At 55.8% G+C, this 19,933-nt stretch overlaps 1 protein-coding gene across 1 annotated transcript; it reads right to left on the bottom strand.

Moving 5' to 3' along the window:
• Nucleotides 1–5,750: 5,750 nt before the first annotated feature.
• Nucleotides 5,751–17,956, bottom strand: MYLK2 (myosin light chain kinase 2). Its single transcript, XM_065892744.1, has 12 exons — nucleotides 17,905–17,956; nucleotides 16,953–17,427; nucleotides 15,639–15,940; nucleotides 13,953–14,058; nucleotides 13,296–13,389; nucleotides 11,047–11,156; nucleotides 10,824–10,965; nucleotides 7,980–8,050; nucleotides 7,730–7,858; nucleotides 7,093–7,245; nucleotides 6,776–6,908; nucleotides 5,751–5,831 (listed from the first exon to the last, which is right to left on the bottom strand). The coding sequence occupies exons 1-12, from the start codon at nucleotides 17,954–17,956 to the stop codon at nucleotides 5,751–5,753; spliced, it is 1,848 nt and encodes a 615-aa protein (XP_065748816.1).
• Between the last annotated feature and the right edge of the window lie 1,977 nt (nucleotides 17,957–19,933).

Here is a 19,933-nt window from a genome sequence, read left to right as displayed (position 1 = left end):
CCTTCCCCACAGGTCCAGACCCCCAGGTGTCTAATCCCCTGTTCCTGCCCTGCTGGTAATTGGGTGGTGACTCAGGGAGGCAGCTGGTGGGGCTGAAGGAAGTGGTTCCAGGCTAAAAACAGACCAGAGTCCCATTTAGTCCCACAGTCCGCCAGCACCCTGCCTGTGGCCCCTGGAAAGGCCAGGGCTGCCTCCGCCAGACCACAGTCCTCCGGTGCCCTGATCTCTCCGGGAGACAAACAGGAGGCCCACCCTCGTGAGCTGAGTTAAGGCAGCTGGCTCCTCTGTGAGTGTTTCCACCTCTAGGCCTTTGCACTGGCTGTTCCCTCGGCCTGGAATGCTCACTCCCCACTAGCTGACTTCTCAGCCTCCAGAGCCCAAGTTAAACATCACCTCCTCCGAGAAGCCACCCCTCACCTCCTTATCTGATTGGATGCCTCTAGATTTTTCTCCACCTCTGCATCCTATTTGTTTCCTCCACCTGGCACCTGTTGCAATGTGGAATTCTGCATCTCTGTGTGCATTCCCTTCTGCTTGTCTCTGCCTTTGTGTCATAAGCCTCTGGGGGCAGGGGCTGGGTCTGCCTTACTCACTTTATCCACTTCCCTAACCCACTGGCTGGCATATAGCAGGCCCTCAATAAAGATTTGCTGAGTGGATAAATGGATAAATCCATTTGCCATGGATTAAATCTCAGAGAACCCCCCCAGGGGCTTCCTGGCTCACTCAGAGCCAAAGGCCAAGTCCTTACAGGCCTGTGTGATCTGGTTTCAGCTGCTCTTGCCCTCCCCGCCCCCACTCCAAGCAGCCTTTGCATTTGCTAGTCCTTCTGCCTGGACTGATCTTCACTCCCTCATGCCTTTCAGTCTCTGTTCTGAGACTCGCTGACCACCGCATCCCCCATCCACCCCACCAACACGCTCTAAGTTCATTATTGCTGTCCAGGGTCTGTCTCCCAACAGAAGGAAGCTCCACCGGGCCAGGGGTTTTTGTCTATTGGTTGCTTGTCCCCAGCACTTAGAACAGTGTCTGGAACCAAGTAGAGGCTGGAGAAATAGTTGTGGAACAAGCATAAGCTCAGCAGCCTGGCCAGGTGCTAGATCTGCACATCTCATGTCACTTTTGCATTGACCCTGGGAGGCAAGTACTATTATCCCATTTTACAGACAGGAAACTGAGGCTCAGAGAGGGCAAATAAGTAGATGTGAACCCCATTCTGCCTGACCCGCACCCAGTCTCTCTGTCATCAGCCTGTCTCCCTGGCGGTGTATGAGGTCTGCAGCTCCCAACCTCCTGTCCCCACAATCCTCACAGCCCCTCAGGCAGACACGGCCCAACCTCCCTCTGGCCTCCCTGCCTCCAGTCTCTCCCTCACTGACATCCCTGGCTGCAGGGATCCTTCTAAACCACAGATCTGATCATGTCCCTCCTTCGTTCAGAACCCTTCCACGGCCCCCTATGGCCCCAATTCAGCCTGGCATTTGAGACTCCCACCAAATTCTCCAGACTTACTTCTTGCTTCCTCATGTGCAAAAGCCCCCTGGGATGCTCCAAGACAAGGTTGTTCTCAGCTCCAAGTCTTTGGAGCTGCCTGGAACACCCCCTCCCCCCAGCACACACTCTATTTGGAAGAGGCCTTCTCCTTCTTTGCTCTCAGCTTGACTGTCACTCCCACTGGAGAGGAGAGAATAGAAGCTAGTGTCTTCTTCCACACCCTTCCAGCTTCACCATGATCCCCAACCTCCCAACCCTGGGGTTCCAGATGCTGTGAACTCCCTGAAGACCGAGACCATGACTAATTCATCTCCAGGCTCTGGGTTAGGGCCAGGCCCAGAAAAGGGGCTCAAGAAATAGCTGTGAAGTAATTGGATGAGTCTGAAGTCCGGCCACCTGCTTTGCATCCTGACCCCACTATTTACTAGCTGGGACCCCATGGACTTGTCCATCACCTCCCTGTGCCTCAGTTTCCTCATCTGTGAACTGCTGATAAGGAAATACCCACTCATGGGGGGAAACGAAATGACTGCGTACATGGGAATCACTTGGCACTGTGCCTGGTGCTCAGTAAATAACACCCATTAGAGTGAAGGCAGGAACAGGTGTGTGGGCAGCTGCATGAGCGGGCGCTTGGTCCAGGTGGGCACATCCTTCAGGACAGCCCTGGCTGCTTCACACCCTCGGGGCAGCCCTGTCACTGGCTGAATCTTTTCCCACAGCTGCCCTGCTGGGTCCAAGGTGGCCAGTGGAATTCGAGGCCACTGGACGCCGACAGGAAAAGGCAACGTCACCAGCCCCGGTGTAATCCAAACCAGATGCGGCCTCAGACCCATGGGGGTGGTCACTGTGGGCCTGGCCAAGGCCCAGAGGCAGGAAATAGTCTTGGAGGAACGCTCTCTGGGCTGGGACCCGTGGGGAGGAGCTGTCCTGTTGAGGGTGTTAACCCTTCTGAGCCCACAAGGGGAGCCCAGGACAGTGTGCAGGAGCAGCTCGTGGTCCTGGCCCCATGGGGCACAGAGCCCCCTGCAGGGAAGGTTACAGCATCGGCATTGTGATGGGCGCTGGTCAAGGGGAGCCCACAACACAGGCATGGGGTGGGCAGGGCACACCAAGGAAGGGGAATGGGATTCTTGCTGCTGGCTGCCCGGGACTGGCAGAACCCCAGACCCAGACCTGGAGCTTTGGTCCTGGCTCTGGCTCCAGTTGGCAGGCCCAAATGAGCATGGATCCACTCCCTCTCTTGGGTGGCTCAGAGGCTGCTGGGAATGGAAGTGCTAGTGCAGGTCATGGGGCTGGGCCCCAGCCTACAGAAAGACTGAGACTCAGTCCCACCCCAGGGGCTGCCACACCAGCTTTCTCCTAGGTGTGCTCTGTGGCCCTGGGGGAGCAAATTCTCTCTGAATTCCCATCATTTCCCATCCATATTGTTGAGTTCATATCCTTTACTTCCAGGGACTAGGGGAGGCCCAAAGGAGGCACCTGATGAATCAAAAAGAGCTTTCTAAGATGTGCTCCCAGGACCAGATAGGGATAGAGGCAGTGGTCAGCCCTGTTCCATGGTTCTGGGTGGGCTTCCTTCCCAGGACATGTTAATTTGCTGTGTGGCCTTGGGCAGCTCACTTTCCCTCTCTGAACCTGTTTCCTCACCTGTGAAATAGGGCGAATGAGCACCCTATCCCATCTCTGGATTGTTACAACGGCCCTCAGAGTGGCAGAGGACAGTGGAGCTGAGGCTGTCATTTGCATTTTATAGAGGACAGTGGACCTGAGGTTGTCATTTGCATTTTATAGAGGAGGAAATTGAGGCCTGCGCTGGGAGGCAGGAGTCCTGGGTTCTAGTCCCAGCTGTTGCTGTCTCTGCTGAGGAGCCTTCTCATTTTGGCCTCGGTTTCCCTAGCTGGATCAAGGCCCTGGATCTCTGTGCTGGCTGGACCTCATTTCCTTACCCCTCCACTATGGCGGTGACTCATCCCTCATCATCACGCTGTGTGGCCGAGGCTCAGCCTGGGCGGGGGCCAGCAAGGCTGAGAGAACTCAGAGGAAACCACAGGCCTGGCCCAGCTAGCAGGTGGCGGGCGGACAGGCAGGCAGGGATCAACAGCCCTAGAGGCCTTGCCCATAAGCACGTCTCCCACCAAGAGACTAAGCCAGGCTCCCCAGGCCCCCCAAGCCCCAAGTGCAAGCCCCAGCAGGCTCAGATTCCAAAGTCCCCCATACCCTGCCCCATGTGGCACCTGCTGTAGGGGGACTCCGCAGCCATCTGCTGGAACAGGGCAGGGGTAGGGGTGAGGACCTGGCCAATATTGGCCCTCCAGGCCAATATTCATGGAAACAGGGGGTGGAAGGATGAACGGTCAAGGTCTCCGTCCAAGATTTCTCAGAGGCAGATAGTGTGGTGGTTAAGAGCAGGGGCTCTGGGCCCAGACTGTCTGGGTACAAATCCTGGCTCTGCCATTGACTAGCTGTGTGACCCTGAGCAAATGGCTTAGCCTCCCTGAGGCTTGGCTGCCCCGTCGGAGAAATGGACATAACATTGCCCACTGTGCAGGATCACTGGAAGCAGTCACGTGAACATGCAGAGCTGGGCCAGGGCTGCACCCTGCAAGCACTCAGTGCACGTGAGCTGTTGTTACTGCCATTCCTGCTGGAACCAATAAGCCCCCAGCAGGCAGACCAGCTGCCCCACTTAAGCCAGTCCCACTTCTGAGTCAGCTGTCCTCACAGCCAGAAAGGCTGTACCCTATTGGGGTTAAACTCTCTTGCCCTCTGGGCTGCCCCCTCCAGCAGATGGAGCCCCTCCCCTGCCTTGCAGGCCTGGGGTGAGGTGGGCTGGGGCCCATAGGAGGGACCGGAGAACAGCCGTCTCCCCCAGGCCTCCTGGAGGACCCCCACCACTGCAGGCCCAAACCTCTGGCTCCACCTGGAGACTCTGCTTTCTGCTTACACCTTGTTCGGTGAGAAGCGGAGTGGGCTTGCCGGCAGAGCCTTGCTATGGGAGGTAGAAGAGTCCAGTTCAAGCCCCAGCTTCTGACTTGTTGAAAGGCCTTCAAGCTCCTTCCCCTCTCTAAGCCTCAGTTTCCCCCTCTGTAAAAGAGGAATAATAATAATATCTACCTCATGACCTCATAAATGAGTTAATAGACATACAAGCACTTAAATAGAGCCTGACACACAGTAATGTCACCCCTAAATGTTGGCTGGTGCTGTGCCCTCCCTCTCACAGATGAGCAGACTGAGGCACAAAGCGGGCTGCCACTTGCCTAGATCACACACTGGGTAGTCTGGCTCCTGAGGCTGCTGAAGTGCCTGGCCCGCAGCAATGGTCCGTGAACGGTGGCCAGCTGAGACCTCACCCGGGTGCACACACACTGTGAAAGGAGGCCACTTCCAACCTGTACATTTATTTACAAGGCACGAGCTGAGAGCAGGATGGGGGCTGCCGACGGCCTTCCCACGCCTCCTGGGCCTGCTGACGCCATCATCCGAGGCCGTGGGTGACCCTTGGAATGGGGGCCGGAGTGGCTGGGTTGGGCCGGCTTGGCCTTCAGGAAAGCTCGGGGGTGGTCTCCCCTGTCCTCCAGGCCTCTCCCCTCCCCCTCCACCAGGCCCGGGCTGGGTGTCCTCTCTCTCACACAGAGTTCCTGTGTGTTGGTGGTCGCAAGGAAGGTGGGTGGGGGCCGGGCCAGACCAGATGGTGTGTCAGGCCTTATCTGCTGGGAGTGGGGAGGCGGGTGGGGGCATGGAGGTCCTCCCTCACAAAGCCTGCTCTGTCTCCCCTGGCAGCTGTGCCTTAGGAATCGCCGTCTGCCTTCCTGCCCCACCGAGGACCTCCCACCCCCAACTGCGGAAACCCATATGCCAGGAGCCCCAGCCCTCCTGCTCTAGCTAGGAGCAAGCCCAGGCCAGGGATGCCCCAGGTGAGGCCAAGCAGGGGTCACCAGAGCAGCAGTTCCAAGAAGGTGAGCCGGGCGGCGTCTCAGCAGGGCCCGTGGCATCTGGGCTGTGGCTGATGGGCTGGAGCCCTGTCTGGGGAGGCATTAGCAGGATGGAGTCAGGCCATATCCGAGGCAGCTCACGTCGGGGAAGCAGTCACTGCGCGGGGGCATGGGAGCCCCGAGCCTCCCAGCCTGGTGCAGCCTTGTCCTGGCCAGTCAGCCCCGGCACTCTGGCCCGTCTGCTCCAGCCTTCTGGGCTGTGTGGCCTCAGCCCCGGCCACTGTGCGGCTGCGTCCAGGCCTCAGCTGCTCCTGGGGCTCAGACCCCCAGAGCCATCAGTGACCCTGAGCTGCTGATCTTCTTGAAGCGGTTGGCAGCACTGACAGCAATGAAGTTTTTCTGAGAGATGAGGGAGAGGGGTCCCAGTCAGCAGCAGAGCAGGGGGAAAGTTGTAGGACAGCTGAGTGTCTCCCAAGGTCACCTTCATTCCAGGAGGGCTCCATGCCAGGGAGGGCGCAGTGCCCAAAATGGCCGCAGGGGGCGCCATGACACTGCAGCCTCCAGGACTCCCTCCCTCATTCAACCTGAGTACCCCTCTGCTCAAGGCAGTACAGTGGTTCCTATTTCACTCCAAGTAAAAACCCCTCATCATGGCCAAGTCCCTCCACGCCCTGCCTCCCGATCCTCTTGGACATCTCCCTTACCCCTTGCTTCTTCCACTCCAGCCGTGCTGGCTTCCTACCTGTTCCTCACACTTGACCACCATGCTTCTGCCTCAGGGCCTTTGCACTAGCTGTTCCCTCTGCCTGGCACACTCCTCCTCCCATACCAGCCTGGCTCAGCCCTCACCTCCTTCAGGTTTTTGTTCACATGTTCCTTCTCAGTGTGCCCTCCCTGGCCACCCTACTAAGAAGTGCAGCCTCTCCCCAGAACTCCTGACCATCCTTATTTTCTTCTAGAGCCCTTCCTTAACTCCTTTTAGCAACTCTCCATCCTCTACCAAAAGCAAGTCCACAAAGCCTGAAATCCTTGTCTCTTTGTCCACTGCTGTATCCCCAGTGCCTAGAGGTAGTGTACGCTCAAGAAATATTTGTGAAATGAGGGGAGGAAGCCTGTGATGGGTTCAGAGACCTTTTCCTGAGCCCGAGCCACAAATGGACACCCCTCCCTACGGTGGAGATGGGTGGGTGGAGGGCCACTACCCAGGGCAGTAGCCAGCCCAGGACAAGAAGAGAAAAGCCAATTCTGTTTTCCAGACCGAACCGGCTGACACAGGGCTAGTGGGGCCAGGACTCTTCCTGCCCTGTATCCCCCGCTCCGCCCCACCCTCAGTTCTGTGGTACCTTCCAGCGCCTCTTCATGAGGTATTTCTTAAGCAAGATCTGGGACTTGAGGCGTCGGTTACAGCGCTTGGCTTTCTCTGCCAGATTGTTGAGCCAGGGGTGGGCGAGGCACTGGGCAGCGTTCATCCGGGCTCTGGGGGGGGGTGGGGCAGTGCGGTGAGGGTGGGTGGCAGGCCAGGGAGGTACCACCCCACTGGCCTCCTGGCCCAGTTACCGCCCAGCTGGCACACACACACACATACACACACACACACACACACACACACACACACACTGGGCTTGCACACACGGGGTTCGTGTCCTGGGGTGAGCCTCACCTCTGGTCCTTGACGATGAGGTTGGAGACAAAGTCTTTGGCCTCGTCTGACACGGCCTCAAAGGTCTCCTCATCAAAGTACCAGTTGCCCGATAGAACGTTGTTCAGGGTCTCAGTGTCGTCGTCTCCCAGGAAGGGGGAGAGGCCACTCAGCCTAGAGGGAGGGGTTGGCAGGGAACAGGGAGGTGAGATTGGGTCAGTGATGGGGACAGAGCCTAGGAAGCAGCACCGTGCACTGAAAAGACCCCCAGCCTCTCATATGGGACAGACCTGGGTTTGAATCTGGCTGGGTGACCTTGGGCAAGTCACTTCCCCTCTCTGAGCCTCACTCTTCTCATCTGTAAAATGGGCATAATCATCCCAGCTTCCCAGGGTTAGAGTGAAGAAGAGGAATGATGAGTGCACTGGGTCATCAAAGCTCTGCTGCCCAGAGCCCTGGGCTGGGACACTATGCCTTTGGGGGCCTTGGTTTCTCCATCTATAAAATGGGTACAGAGTTCCCTTTCCTGGTTCACCCTAGCACGCCCAATGCCCCACAAACCCCTGACTGAGGGAGTGGGGAGGTGGAAGCAATCTAGGCCTCAGCTGCCCACCCATGTGCCCCAACCCCATAAACAACAGGCACCCTCAGGACTCACAGCATGTAGGTGATGACCCCCAGGCTCCACATGTCTGTCTTATCAGAGATTTGGTCATAATTCACCACTTCAGGTGACAGGAATTCTGGGGTCCCAAAATTCACTTTCAGCTTCTCGTTGGGGTTATACCTGGAGGTGAGGCCAAGAGCTCAGAGCACAACTCCCAGGCCATTCCCAGACACCCTCCAACCTTCCCCCAGCCCTGCCCACCTCGAGGCTGGCCCTGCCATGCCACCCACCCAGGTGGTACCTCCGTGCCAGGCCGAAGTCAATGATCTTCACCAAATGGCCCGTGGTGTTGACACACAGGATGTTCTCTGGCTGAGGAGAAGGGGGTGGCCTGGATTGACCTCTGACCTGGCTCACCCTCCCTCCCCGCCCAGGTCCATCCAAGTCCCAGGCTCCCGGGACTAGAGGCCCAGGCTGCCAGAGTGGACAGCCCATCAGAGACCCTCAGACCTGCCTGCTCCAGGCAAAGAGGAGGATCCTGACGCCCGAGAGGGGCTCTTCCAGGGCAGGAACCACCTTCTCCAGGCCTCCTTGCTCCCCACCCTCAGCGTCTAACAAAGCGCCCAGCAGACACTCAACCAAGGCTCCCAGAAATCCTGTGCCCCAAGCACAGGTGAATATGTGAGTCACATGCAAGGCTAGTCCCTCCCACTCTGGGCCTCCATTTCCTCTTCATGTAACACAAGGACAGAGGACTAACCTGAGGTTGCAGGGCAGAAACATTGTAAGTAGTTAACAATGGTTAAAAGGCAGATTTTGCGCAAAAACCCTGATTTCCAGCACCTCCTGAAACACTGGAAGCCCCAGCCGCATGGCTACACACGGCTGCGGGGGAGTTGCCCCTGAGCCCTGTGATGGGCAGAAGTCCTCCACTCCCCCGGGGCCTCCACCTCGTTTAATGGGGTTCTGTTCTTCGTCTGGGCTTCGTGTGCATCTGACTTGAGGCCCCAGATGACAGGTTTTCTGAAGGTCCTTTCACACTGCTGCACTCATTCAGAGCCGGATGCAGCCCAACCCAGTGCTCCCCGAAACAGGGAAAGGAAAGAAAGGCCCCAGGACACAATTGGTAGAGGAAATGAGACAGATTCAGACCTCCTTTTGGAGGACAGGGGACTTCCTGAAAAGCCCTGCAGCCAGAGCCCTGGGAAGTGCCTTCAGGCTATGGTTCACCCAAGTTACTTCATGTGAAACCCTTTATTGATGAAAACCTTACTGCTTTCCTGAAAAAAACACACTTTAGGATACAGACTTAAGGTTGACCTTCTTCCCAGGACACTGCATTTTAATTGGAGACCCTGCCCTACCCCAAAGAAAATGGCTTTCACGGGAGAAGGGCAGGCTCCGATGCCACCACGCAGGCACCCACTCTGTCCAGAAACTCAGGAGTCACCCACACTCCTTCCTTTCCCTCTGTCCTCCCCCATCCAAACCATCAGAAACCCGGCTGGCTCTATTTTCAGAATGCATCCATCATCTGACCACTTCCCATCCCTCCCCCACTGCCACTGGTTCCAGCCCCATCATCTCTCTCCTGGCTTATTATGACCGCCTCCTAAATGCCCTGCTGCCACGGTGGCCCCACTGAAACTCATCTCTTTACCCTCCTCGCTCCCTCGCTTGTCAGTGGGGATGATAACAGCACACCTGACCCAACGGGCTGTCACACACTCTGAACACACCCTGAGCAGCTCTGACCCCTAGTAAGCACGGTGCAGGTGTTAGCCCACAGCAGCGGGAGCATCTCCTGCTTTGGACCTCGAATGCTCCAGCCCTTGCCTGCTTCTCCAGTTACGCCTTGTATGTTTCCCCATTACTCTCACATACTTTTTCATAACGCTTTTAATGGTTTAAAATGATCTCTTCATTGGGTTATTACTGTATGAGTGTCTGTTTCCCCCACTGACCTGTAGGCTCCGTGGGACAGGGGCGTGTCCTCATCATCTTGATGGCGATGCCCATGCCCCGCACTGTACACAGTAGCACAGGAGCAGGTACTTGGTACGTATCTACCAAGTGAATGAATGAAAGGACCATCCACTTTGCTAACCCACATCAGTGTTCAGAATTCATCTTCTCCACTAGCCTTGCCACTGATCCCACGAACATTAACACCTGCCATAAGGATGGGGCCACCCACTACTCATGGGGCTCCTGCCCACTCCACGCCACGGCCATGTCTCTCAGCTCCAGACTGCCACTGCCAGCTGATCAGAGGTGGTGGGACGCGTAAAATCTATTTGCTCTCCCTGAACTGCTACATGCAGGGTACTAATGAGCAAGGTCAGAAGAGAGACCTAATCTTTCACTACACATTTCGTTAGCACCTGCCACGTGTGTATTGCTGCACTGACACTACACTTAACTGATGTGTTTTTCTGACTCCCCTTCTAGAATGTAAGCTCCATGAGGGCAGGCGTTTTTATCTATTTTGTTCACCACTGGATCTCCACCACCTAGAACACTGCCTGGCATCTAGTAGGCCCTCAACAGATATTTTTGGAATAAATGAACAAACATTCGCAGTGCCTGTCAGAGGCCTGCACTGAGGCAGGCGCTTTTGCAACGCTTATCAGCAAGTTTCACGTGTGAGACACTGAGTGTGGGGCAAGAGACCCTTTCAGCAAGTACTTAGTACCAGACTAGGAGCTCCTGAGAGCTGGGACCAAGTTTTTTTTTGCTCTCTGATGTGTCCCCTGGCTCCTGGTACTTACTAAATGCTCGATAAACCCTTTTTTTTTTTTTTTTTTTTGCGGTACGCAGGCCTCTCACTGCTGTGGCCTCTCCCGTTGCGGAGCACAGGCTCCGGACGCGCAGGCTCAGCGGCCATGGCTCACGGGCCCCACCGCTCCGCGGCATGTGGGATCTTCCCGGACCGGGGCACGAACCCGCGTCCCCTGCATCGGCAGGTAGACTCTCAACCACTGCGCCACCAGGGAAGCCTTCAATATACCCTTTTTGTATCTACAGATGGAAGGCTGGATGGAGGAGGAGGAGGGGCTGGGGGATGGAGGGATGGCTGGCTGCGACGCTGGTCTCAGGTGGTTGGGGGCCGCTCCCGACCCCTCCCGGGAGCCCCCCCCAGTACCTTGAGGTCCAGGTGCAGAACCCTCATCTTGTGCATAAAGAGGATCCCGTCGCAGATCTGCCGGACAAACACCATGGTGTCCACCTCAGTCAGCTGGTAGTCCTCGTCCACAATCCTCTCGAAGAGCTCGCCGCCCTCGATGCTGTGTGCACAGACCCCTCTGCAGGCTTGCTTCAGGGCCCACTGCCCCCTCCCCAGGCCCCACCCCACTGACGGCACTCACTACTCCATGAAGAGGACGATTTCGTGTGAGGTCTCAATGGCTGCATAGAGCTGGATCAGGTTGCGGTGGTTCAGCTGGTTCATAACCTCGATCTCAAGCATCACCATTTCCTGGGGACCAGGGAAGTCAGGGGTACCATCCGAGCATCATTACTCCCTACCCTCCACCCGCCACACCTTCGCCCTTGACCAGACCTGTTGGGCCTTGCCTGGACCACTGCCCACCTCCTCCTCGCTGGTCTCCTCGCCTCCCACCTCTCCCCACCCTCAAGCCTGTGTCCTCACCACACAGTCACTCCTGCTGGGACACCTTTCCTTTGCTGGTTCTTCTCTATACTCTCCACCCAGGCGTTCTCCTCAAGTACCAGGACTTGAAATTCCATCCAAATGTGATTGATTTCCAAATCCATATCTCCACCCCCGAGTGCTCCTTTAAACTCCAGACACCAATCTCTCCAACTGCCTACCTTCCCTCCCCTTTAATGTCTGACTAACAGGTATCTCAAATCTCTCATGTCCAAAATTAAACTCTTGATACCACCCCTTCCCCACAATTGAATTGCCCCCAGCTTGCCCATCAGCAAAAGACCATCACTCTTCACCTGGGTGTGCAGGACAAAAAGTTAGGAGCTTTCCCAGATTCCTGTCTTATTCTCACTTCCTCACACCCTTCATCCAACCCATCAGTAAATCCTCTGACTCTACCCTTAAGCTAGATTACAAATCCAATAATTTCTCACCTCCCCCATCACTGCCTTCCTAGTCTCAGCTGCCATTATTTGTCACTTTCAGAAAGTTTGCAAACCAGTGGTCACATCTGTGAAATCAACAATGGTAGGAATATTTACACCAGGGAAATTGGCAAATGCTACAGATCAGGTCTCTTCCCAGAACTATGCCCCCAGAGCATTGGATCACTACCTGGACTGCTCCGTTTTTCCCGTTATTCCATTCCTTGGTTGATATCTCACCTTCCGTGCCACTTCCTCAGAGAGGCCTAACCTCACTTGACCCTATCTGAACAGCCCCCATCGACCCTGTTCCTACTTGGCTTTACTTTTCTTCCTAACACTTCTCAGTTCCTGACACCATGCTTTTTGTTTTACTTTGGTTTTAGCCATCTGTCCCCGCTCTCTAGCACGTCAGGACTTGTTTACTACCATTTTCCTAGCACCTGGCAAATTGAACAGCACAGAAAAAGTGCCCAATAATTAATTAATCAACAGCTGACTCCAATTAATTTACACAGTACCTATGTCTTGAGCATCTATGCTGAGCCAGGTCCATGATAGAGGCCTTGGACCCAGCAGTCAATAACATGGATCCAGGCCCCGTCAAGTGGAAGTGACAGAGAAAGACAGAGTCACATAGAAAATCCATGCTGTTCATATGTGCTCAGAGCCACGGTGAGGAATTCAGGGCTGCAGCACTTCCTCCGGAGCTGCTTCTCCTGCTTCTCCAGGCTTCTGCTGTCTGCTCCCCTGGCCTTGACCTTGACTCAAGCGTTCCCAGCAGGTACCTGCCATTTCTGGCCCTCAGGCCTTTCTTTCCACAGTCGTCTCTGTTTGAAACTCTCTCCCCTGCCTTCCCCACTGGAAAACAGCTCCTCCTTCTTCAAAGTCTTCATTCAGGAGAAGCTTCCCTGAACCCACAGGTGAGTCAGGAGCCTCCTTTGTGACCCCCCCACCCCCACCCCCCACCCTAGCTTTCCTGAATTACAGCTCCCACCACGCCAGCCTGCTAGGTCACCATCACCTCCTCACACACCCGACTGCCTCACTCCACATGAGCCTCTGCCTCATTCATTCAGCCATTCATTCACTCCTTGAACAAACACTGCTCTGAAGCGGGCCTGGGCTGGGTGTTAGAGGCAGAGCCCTTGAGGCCTGTTTACCCTGGTGCTCTCTGAGGGCAGGGATCAACTGACTTCCCTCTGAGACCTCCAGCACCAGCACAGGGCCTGGCCCAGAGCCTGCGCTTATTGGCAGTTATTGACTTGAACCGAACAGAGGGCATGAAGGGGCTAAGTCCCCAGGATAAATTCACTAACCGCGGGGTCAAGTTTATGGTCAGGGGCATCAGGCCCCTGTGGCAGGGCTACCTGTCTGTCTGTCTGTCTATCTGTGTGATATCTTCAGTGCATTAAGCTTCGTACACCAGGCCCCTGGTGCAGATGGGTGGGTGGAGGGAGGTGAGAGGCACCCACTCCAAGGATCCCCTCCCCCTCCCACACAGCCAGACCCCCACTACCTTGTCTTTGGGTGTCTGTTTCTTGATGACCTTGGCTGCTAACTTGAGGCCTGTGGCTTTCTCTGTGCAGGTACAGACTGCTCCAAACTTGCCACTGGAGAGAGAAGAGGCTGGGAATGAGGGAGTTCTAAGGGCCATGGGGTGAGGGGCTGTGCTCTGTTCCCTGTGAGATGGGGGCGCACATCCCAGACAGCTCCGATTCCCTCCAGAAACTGTGAGCTCTACTGCAGGGACAATGGCTGAACCACATAGACCTCAGGCCCAGGAAGGGTAGGCTCATCAGAGGATGGCCGCTGATGTACAGCTCGCTGACTGTGGCAGGGAGGGGCCCTGGGCCCTGGGGGAGGGCACCTTCAGGACTTTTAACAAAGCAGGAGTCGCCTTGAGCGGGTCAGTGTGGTGCCTGCAACTGAGACACACAGGAAAATAGTATATGCTTCCTATGGGAGACACTGAATGACCAGTGGTGTGTTTGTGTGACAGTGACACACCAGCCATGTGACAGGCTGCACACAAGTGTGACCATGTGGAACGAATTTTGTCCACATGGCTCATGTCCAGTCGGAGTGTCTGGGCCTCTCATGGGGAAGATGTAAGGCCTTGGGGGCTCGATGCTTTCCTGCTGGTGGGCTAGGGGCTTGAGGCCCCAGCTCTCACCCGCCCAGTGCCTCCTTGGAGTTCAGGCTGAACTGACTGCTGATGTTCCCAGTCCTCAGCTCCACGATGCGGTGGGGGAACGGGGCCGGGGGTGGCGGGCAATCATCTGTAGAGCAGAGCAAAGCCATCACAGTCAGTGCCGGGGCTGCTGAGGACCCACCCTGGCACCACACCCTCCTGCCTGGCCTGAGCCCCATCCAGGGAAGTTCAGCGAGTGATACCTGGGGGACAGCTGGCTCCAGGATAGGGGCTAGGGGCTAGGGGCCTAGTTTCCAATTTCAGCTCTGCTACCAACACACACCCTCCTTGGGAGGCCTCTGCCTCTGTCAGAGGGGGCCTCAGCTTCTCCCGGCACAACAGTGGGGACAGCTGATTGGACTTCTCGGACCCTCCCACATTATAAGGTATGAAGACTCCATCCCAAGCTATCTGCATTTCCATTAAAGAAAAAAAAAAAAAGGCGTCTATAATGGTGGAGTGCCCGATAGGGGTTACTATGTCTGTTGCGGTAGGGGATGGGACCTGCCTACCATCCCCTCTAATAACACTGCAAGCTCTCACCATTTGTGGAATGGGTGTCCTACCTGGACCTGGCCCAGAGGCAGAGTTGGGGGTGGGGTGGGGTGGGGGTGGGCCAGGGATGGAGATGTTGGTAGGGAGAGGCTGCCACCTAGTGACATCATGGGGAACAGCACGGGGAACAGCATGTGGACAGACAGGCTGAGTCATGGGGAATGGAAACCTCTTTATAAATAGCAAGAGGCCGCAGGGAAGCCGGTGATAAATCAGGCGGCCCTTGGAGGTTGTTCAGGTCCGTCACTCGAGGATGTGATTGCAGGGTGGAGTGGGCCCGGAGGTCTGGGCCGCTGCTCAGGGGAGGAGGCAGGGCTCCTGGCTGCCGCCCAGCCGCCTAGGCCCTCCCACCCTGTCTGGGTGGCACTGTGCCGCTCACCAGGCAGGTTGGCGGGTCTCCCAGGGCACCTCAGCCTGGAGAAGGGGGGTTGTCAGGACACTCTGGGCTCTCCTGACCCCATCTCAACCCACCCCCAGCCCTGCCACACTCCTGCCCAGGCCCTTTTCCTATTCACCTGCTCGCCAAGCTCACTCTGCTCAGTGGCTCCCTGCTGCCCGCTGAATAAACCGTCGTCACTTAAGGCCATTCCACAGTCCTGCCCCATCTCACGTGCCCAGCTACCTTGGTCACCCTCCCCCCACCACACACACACACCTGTGCTCTTCAGCTCAAGAACCCTCTATGGCTCCCAGGAGCCTCCCCACCCGCCCAGGATGCAGTTTAACTACCAAAGCCCGAAACTTGAGCCCTTCTACGGATTGACTTCAAATCCCACTGTCCAGAGAATTGGTGTTGCTCCAATAACGTGCCTGATTTTTTTTTTAAAGCCCCATTTTAGTCAAAGTAGAAGAAAGTAAAAAGTGAGCTCTGGAGTCAGGCTGTCCTGACAGGTTCATATCCTGTTCTAGCTATGGGTTTGGGGTGCCCCACTTCCCTTTTTTTAGCCCTCGTTTCCCCATCTCTCAAAGGGGACCAGGAACTCGTACTTCCTGGGGTTGGGTGACAGATGGATCAGGCTGGATGAGGCAGCTCAGAGGGGTTGAGTCCTCTAAGTGGGGAGACATGGGGAGCCCGCTCCCTCTTACCTCAGCCCCAGGGCAGCCCCGGCCTACCCAAAATCTGGAAGCAGTCCTCCTCCCTGGCTGTGGGACTGAGGGCCTGTCCCACCTCCGATCTCTCTGAGGGAACAGCCTGGAACTCGATCCCCCTCGAGGTGTCCCCTTGCACTTCAGCCTGGTCAGCCTGGCCTGGAACCTTCTCTTCTGCTTCCTTCTGGCTGCCTTCCGGGAGGTTCTTCTCTCCTTCTGCTACCTTGGCTGGCTCAGGATCCGTGGGGCCTGGGGTCACGGGCACCCCTTCAAAGATGAGTTCTGATGCCTCATCTGGGGGCTTCTCAGCCAGCGGCTTCTCAGGGCTAGAAGTGAGAACACAGAGGTGACGCCCTCAGCAGCCACAGCCCCGCCAGCAGGCAGGTCTCCCAGGGCCCCATCTGCAATCTGGAGCTAATATGACCCCACCCCCACCCCACACGCGTGGGGTGATGCATCTGAATTCACTTCATACAAAATCAAGGGATGTTAATAATACCATAAATGTCTATGGGTTTTTTTTTTTTCCTGGCCACGCCACATGGCATGCGAGATCTTAGTTCCCCGACCAGGGATTAACCTGTGCCCCCTGCAGTGGACGCACGGAGCCCTAACCACTGGACCAACAGGGAATTCCCATGTCTGTGGTTGTTATCTTGAATATCAATGCACTAATAGATCATTAATAACTGTTAACAGGATTGTTGATTTGGTTAGTCATTATGTGGCAACAATTAGGAAGGTTATGTAGCTCTTGATTCATAAAACTGTGGTGATGCAATTGATAATGTATTAATGATATTAATTTATATTACCACATAATTCAAACTGATATGGTAAGTGTTATTACTGTGGCTTACGATAAATACATCATTAATAACCTCATTAATACGACTGGCATTCAGGTAAGGATAACGGATTGCACCATGAGACTGGTGCCATAGTGTGGTTCTCAGAGTATTGGTAATGATCTATCGGTCTGGTTATTAGTCATCTTTCCATATTATACCAATAATTCTATTAAGCAGACGGGTTATCTTTTCCTCCTGACATCTCAGTCCTGCCCTTGGTGAGACCCAAGTTCATGGGGTAAGGGGAACTCTGGACTCCAGATGCCTGGAGAAGAGGTCTTTGAGGCCCTCTCCTGCCTGACATTCCAGGCTTCTGTGAACTATCACAAAATCCTGGTTTCTGCAGGGAGACAAAGTGGTCAGGCCGATGCCCAGGACAGAGGGAGGTGAACATCAGAACTACCCCATCTAGCACTGAGTGTGATGACGGTGCCCAAGACAGAGGAACTGCAGGGCCCCTCCCCGCTCCCGGCCAGGGGCCATTCACCTCGAGATGGCGGCAGGGCAGCTGGGGCTGTGCAGAAAGGCGGGTGAGCCCCTCCTGGCTGCTGCTTGGCCCTCTGCTGCCTTCTTGTGCAGCTTGGGTTCTCCGAGGTCCTGGCTGCCTGGGGTCCCCTGCTTGGCCTCGGGCTTCTTGACACTGACCTCGGCTGTCGCGGTCTCCTGGGGCAGGGCGGCCGGCTGCCCAGCACTGCCCTCCGCAGGCCCCCCACCCAGGTGTCCTTCTCCCTTGGGGTCCTGGCTGCTGGTTGAGGGTTGGGCCAAGGCACTACCCCCTTTCTCTGGGGCTGGGGCTTCAGCATCTTTCTTCATGGTGGGTGGATGAGGTTCTTCCTTTGGGTCTGGGGGACCAATTTCTTTCTCTGGGTCTAGGGGACCAAGTTCTTTCTCTGGGTTTGGGGGATCAGGGTCTTTCTCTGCAGCTGGGGGTCCTTCACCTGCTGCACCTTTAGGTGCCTTGTCTGCAAAGGAGGTGAAACACCAGTCAGGATCCACCCTCCTACACCTCCTTCCCCAGCTAGGCTGGCCGGAGACCAGCTCCAGGCCCAGGTCCCCACCCAGGCCACAATTTGCAAGGGCTTGTCCCACTGAGCCTCTGGGGCCACTCCATGGGCTCTAGAGACGGGCTGCCAAGACCTCGGCGGCCCTGTGTAGGAGGCTCTGGTCTCCTGGTGGGCCTTGATGCCCCTGCCATCCCTCGCCCTGAGTGTTCAGGCGCCAACAATGGGGACTTCATGGTTTCCCAGTCTCTCTGGGGTAGGCTTCATGTTGGCCCTTGATCCAGCCCCACTGTACCAGAGATAACCCTGATTTCTTGGTCCTCCATGCACCATAAAGGAGGCCTCAGGCACAGAATTCCCCCTGAGGAACAGGCCCAACTCTGGATTCAAACACCCCTTCCCAAGCTCCTCCCTCCATCTCCTGCCCCAGCTTGGCACCTGTTGATGGGCTCTGGACTCCCAGTTCCACTGCTCCGTTTTCTGTCGCCATGAGGTAGGGAGGCGTGTGCTTCTGCTTGTCTAACTCAAGTCTTTCTAGCTGCAGAAAGAAGAGAAAGGTGTGTCGGACTGCAGGATTCCTCCTCCTGTCTGGCTGAGAGGAGGCCAGGGCCAGCTGACTGAGGGGAGAGAGGCACCTGGAGTAGAGAGAGGCAATCTGGTGTGTCTGTCTGTCTCTCAGCGGCTGCCCAGGAGCAGTCCTGGGGCAGTTGTAAGGGATTGGGCCGGGTGGGCAGAGGCGGAGGCAGGGGCACAGGCAGGCAGGCGGGGGCGGAGGAGAGGATCTCTTACACCAGGGGCCATGCAGCTCAGACTGCCACCACCTGTCACTCTTGGCCCCCATTCAGAGGACACGGCATTCTTCCCATGAACTGACTGGGGGGAGAGTGGTGTTGGAACAAGCAGGAAGAGAAAGAGGGAGGGGGCACCTGGGGCCCTGGGGGAGCAGCCTTCTCCCAGGCTTTGCCTGGTATCTCTGGCTTAGACAAGATGTGGGGGGGCTTGAAGAAGAGGGGCTCTCAGGCAGGGCTGAAGGGCAAGACTATGCCCAGGCCAGGCTCTGGCTCTGCCTGCATCTCCTGGGGTTCCCCAGAGCCTGGTTAGAACCACACAGGCCCACAGGTAATCACCCTGACCCCAGCGCCCAGCTCGGTGTCCACAAGCCCTGCTCCTGGTCTCTGGATCTGCTTGGAGCATCTTTGGGTAAAAAATGGTCTCGGGGCACTTGCTCAACACGCCCATGGGCCTGAAAGCGCTTTCTTTTGAAAATGTCTTCTTCCTGGGCCCCTGGGGAGACGGAGGCTGTCCCAACAGCTGCCCCAAGATGGTCAGTGCTCTCACGCCCCTCCCCTGAGCTGATCCAAGTCTTTTCAATGGCCCGCCTGGAAGGATCCTAGAAGGATCCTAGGATCCTCCACCACAATGGTGACCCAGGGGCCACTCCAGCCCGAGGTGTTCCAAGTGGAGATAGGATGCAGAGAGGTATGATCCAAAGGGCCTTCCATTACCCAGGGGCTATCTGCCCAGAGCCTTTCTCTGTGGGGTGCTTGAGAACTAGCCCCAAGCTGAGTGCATTGGAAATAGATCTGGAGTGGATGTCTGGGTTCAGGTCCTGACTGTGGTGACCCATCCAGTCACTCCAACCCCACTCCACGGTCCAGCTCCTCTAATTATCAAATGGAGAGATCAACTCCTGCCCCCTGTTGAGAGGAGTGGGGAAATGGCTTGAGAATGTAGCACATCTGAACAGTGGGAAATTGTGTAACTGTAAAAAATATGGAGGAAGCTGTGAATGAACTGACATGAAGCAACCTACAAAGTGGGAGCAGAAAAAGCAAGGTGCAGAATAGCATGTAGATGATGCTATCATTTGTGCAAAAGGGGTTAAGATTTATAATAGAGAACATAATATATCTAATATATAAAATTTCCCTTTACACACATAAGGGTTTCTTTGGCAGAATAAGAAACTGGGGACCAGAGGTGGGAGAAAGATATCGCTGCATACATTTTTACTTTTTTATTTGAACCCAAAACTATGTGAACAGATTACTGTTCAAAATGAGTGATGTTTTCTTAAGTGAGCAAATGCTCGGGTTGTCTGTCCAAGGCTAGCAAAAACCAGAGTGGGAGCCCCTTCCGCAGTCTTGCTGCCTTGTGTCTGCCTGTCCTCCTCTTCTGACCTGGCCCTCCTCTCTTCCATTTCTCTCCTTCAGCATCTAGTTGACAGCCTGCCTCTTATAGGAAGCAAAAATACTAATGCCTATACAGTACTCATCACACGTGCAGGGCCTCTAAGTGCTCCTGTGTAGGTTCACTCACGTGATCTTCAGAACAACCGGATGAGGTAGATACGATTACAGATGGGGAAACTGAAGCTCAGAGAGGTTAAGTAACTGACCCAGGGCCATCGGGCTTGTAAGGGACTGAGCGGGGATCTGAACCCAGGCTCTCTGAAAGGAGGGGAGCT

This window comes from Phocoena phocoena, chromosome 15 (genome assembly GCF_963924675.1).
Source record: "Phocoena phocoena chromosome 15, mPhoPho1.1, whole genome shotgun sequence".
Classification (NCBI taxonomy): Eukaryota; Metazoa; Chordata; class Mammalia; order Artiodactyla; family Phocoenidae; genus Phocoena; species Phocoena phocoena.
This window is presented reverse-complemented; position numbering and strand designations above follow the sequence as displayed.

Excerpts from the sequence above, each read along its gene's own strand:
- MYLK2 (XM_065892744.1), bottom strand. The coding sequence starts at position 17,956 with ATGGCGACAGAAAACGGAGCAGTGGAACTGGGAGTCCAGAGCCCATCA. Across the intron at positions 11,157-13,295 it reads AACAGACACCCAAAGACAAG|GAAATGGTGATGCTTGAGAT; the intron begins GTAGTGGGGGTC and ends CCTGGTCCCCAG. Across the intron at positions 5,832-6,775 it reads TCATGAAGAGGCGCTGGAAG|AAAAACTTCATTGCTGTCAG; the intron begins GTACCACAGAAC and ends CTCATCTCTCAG.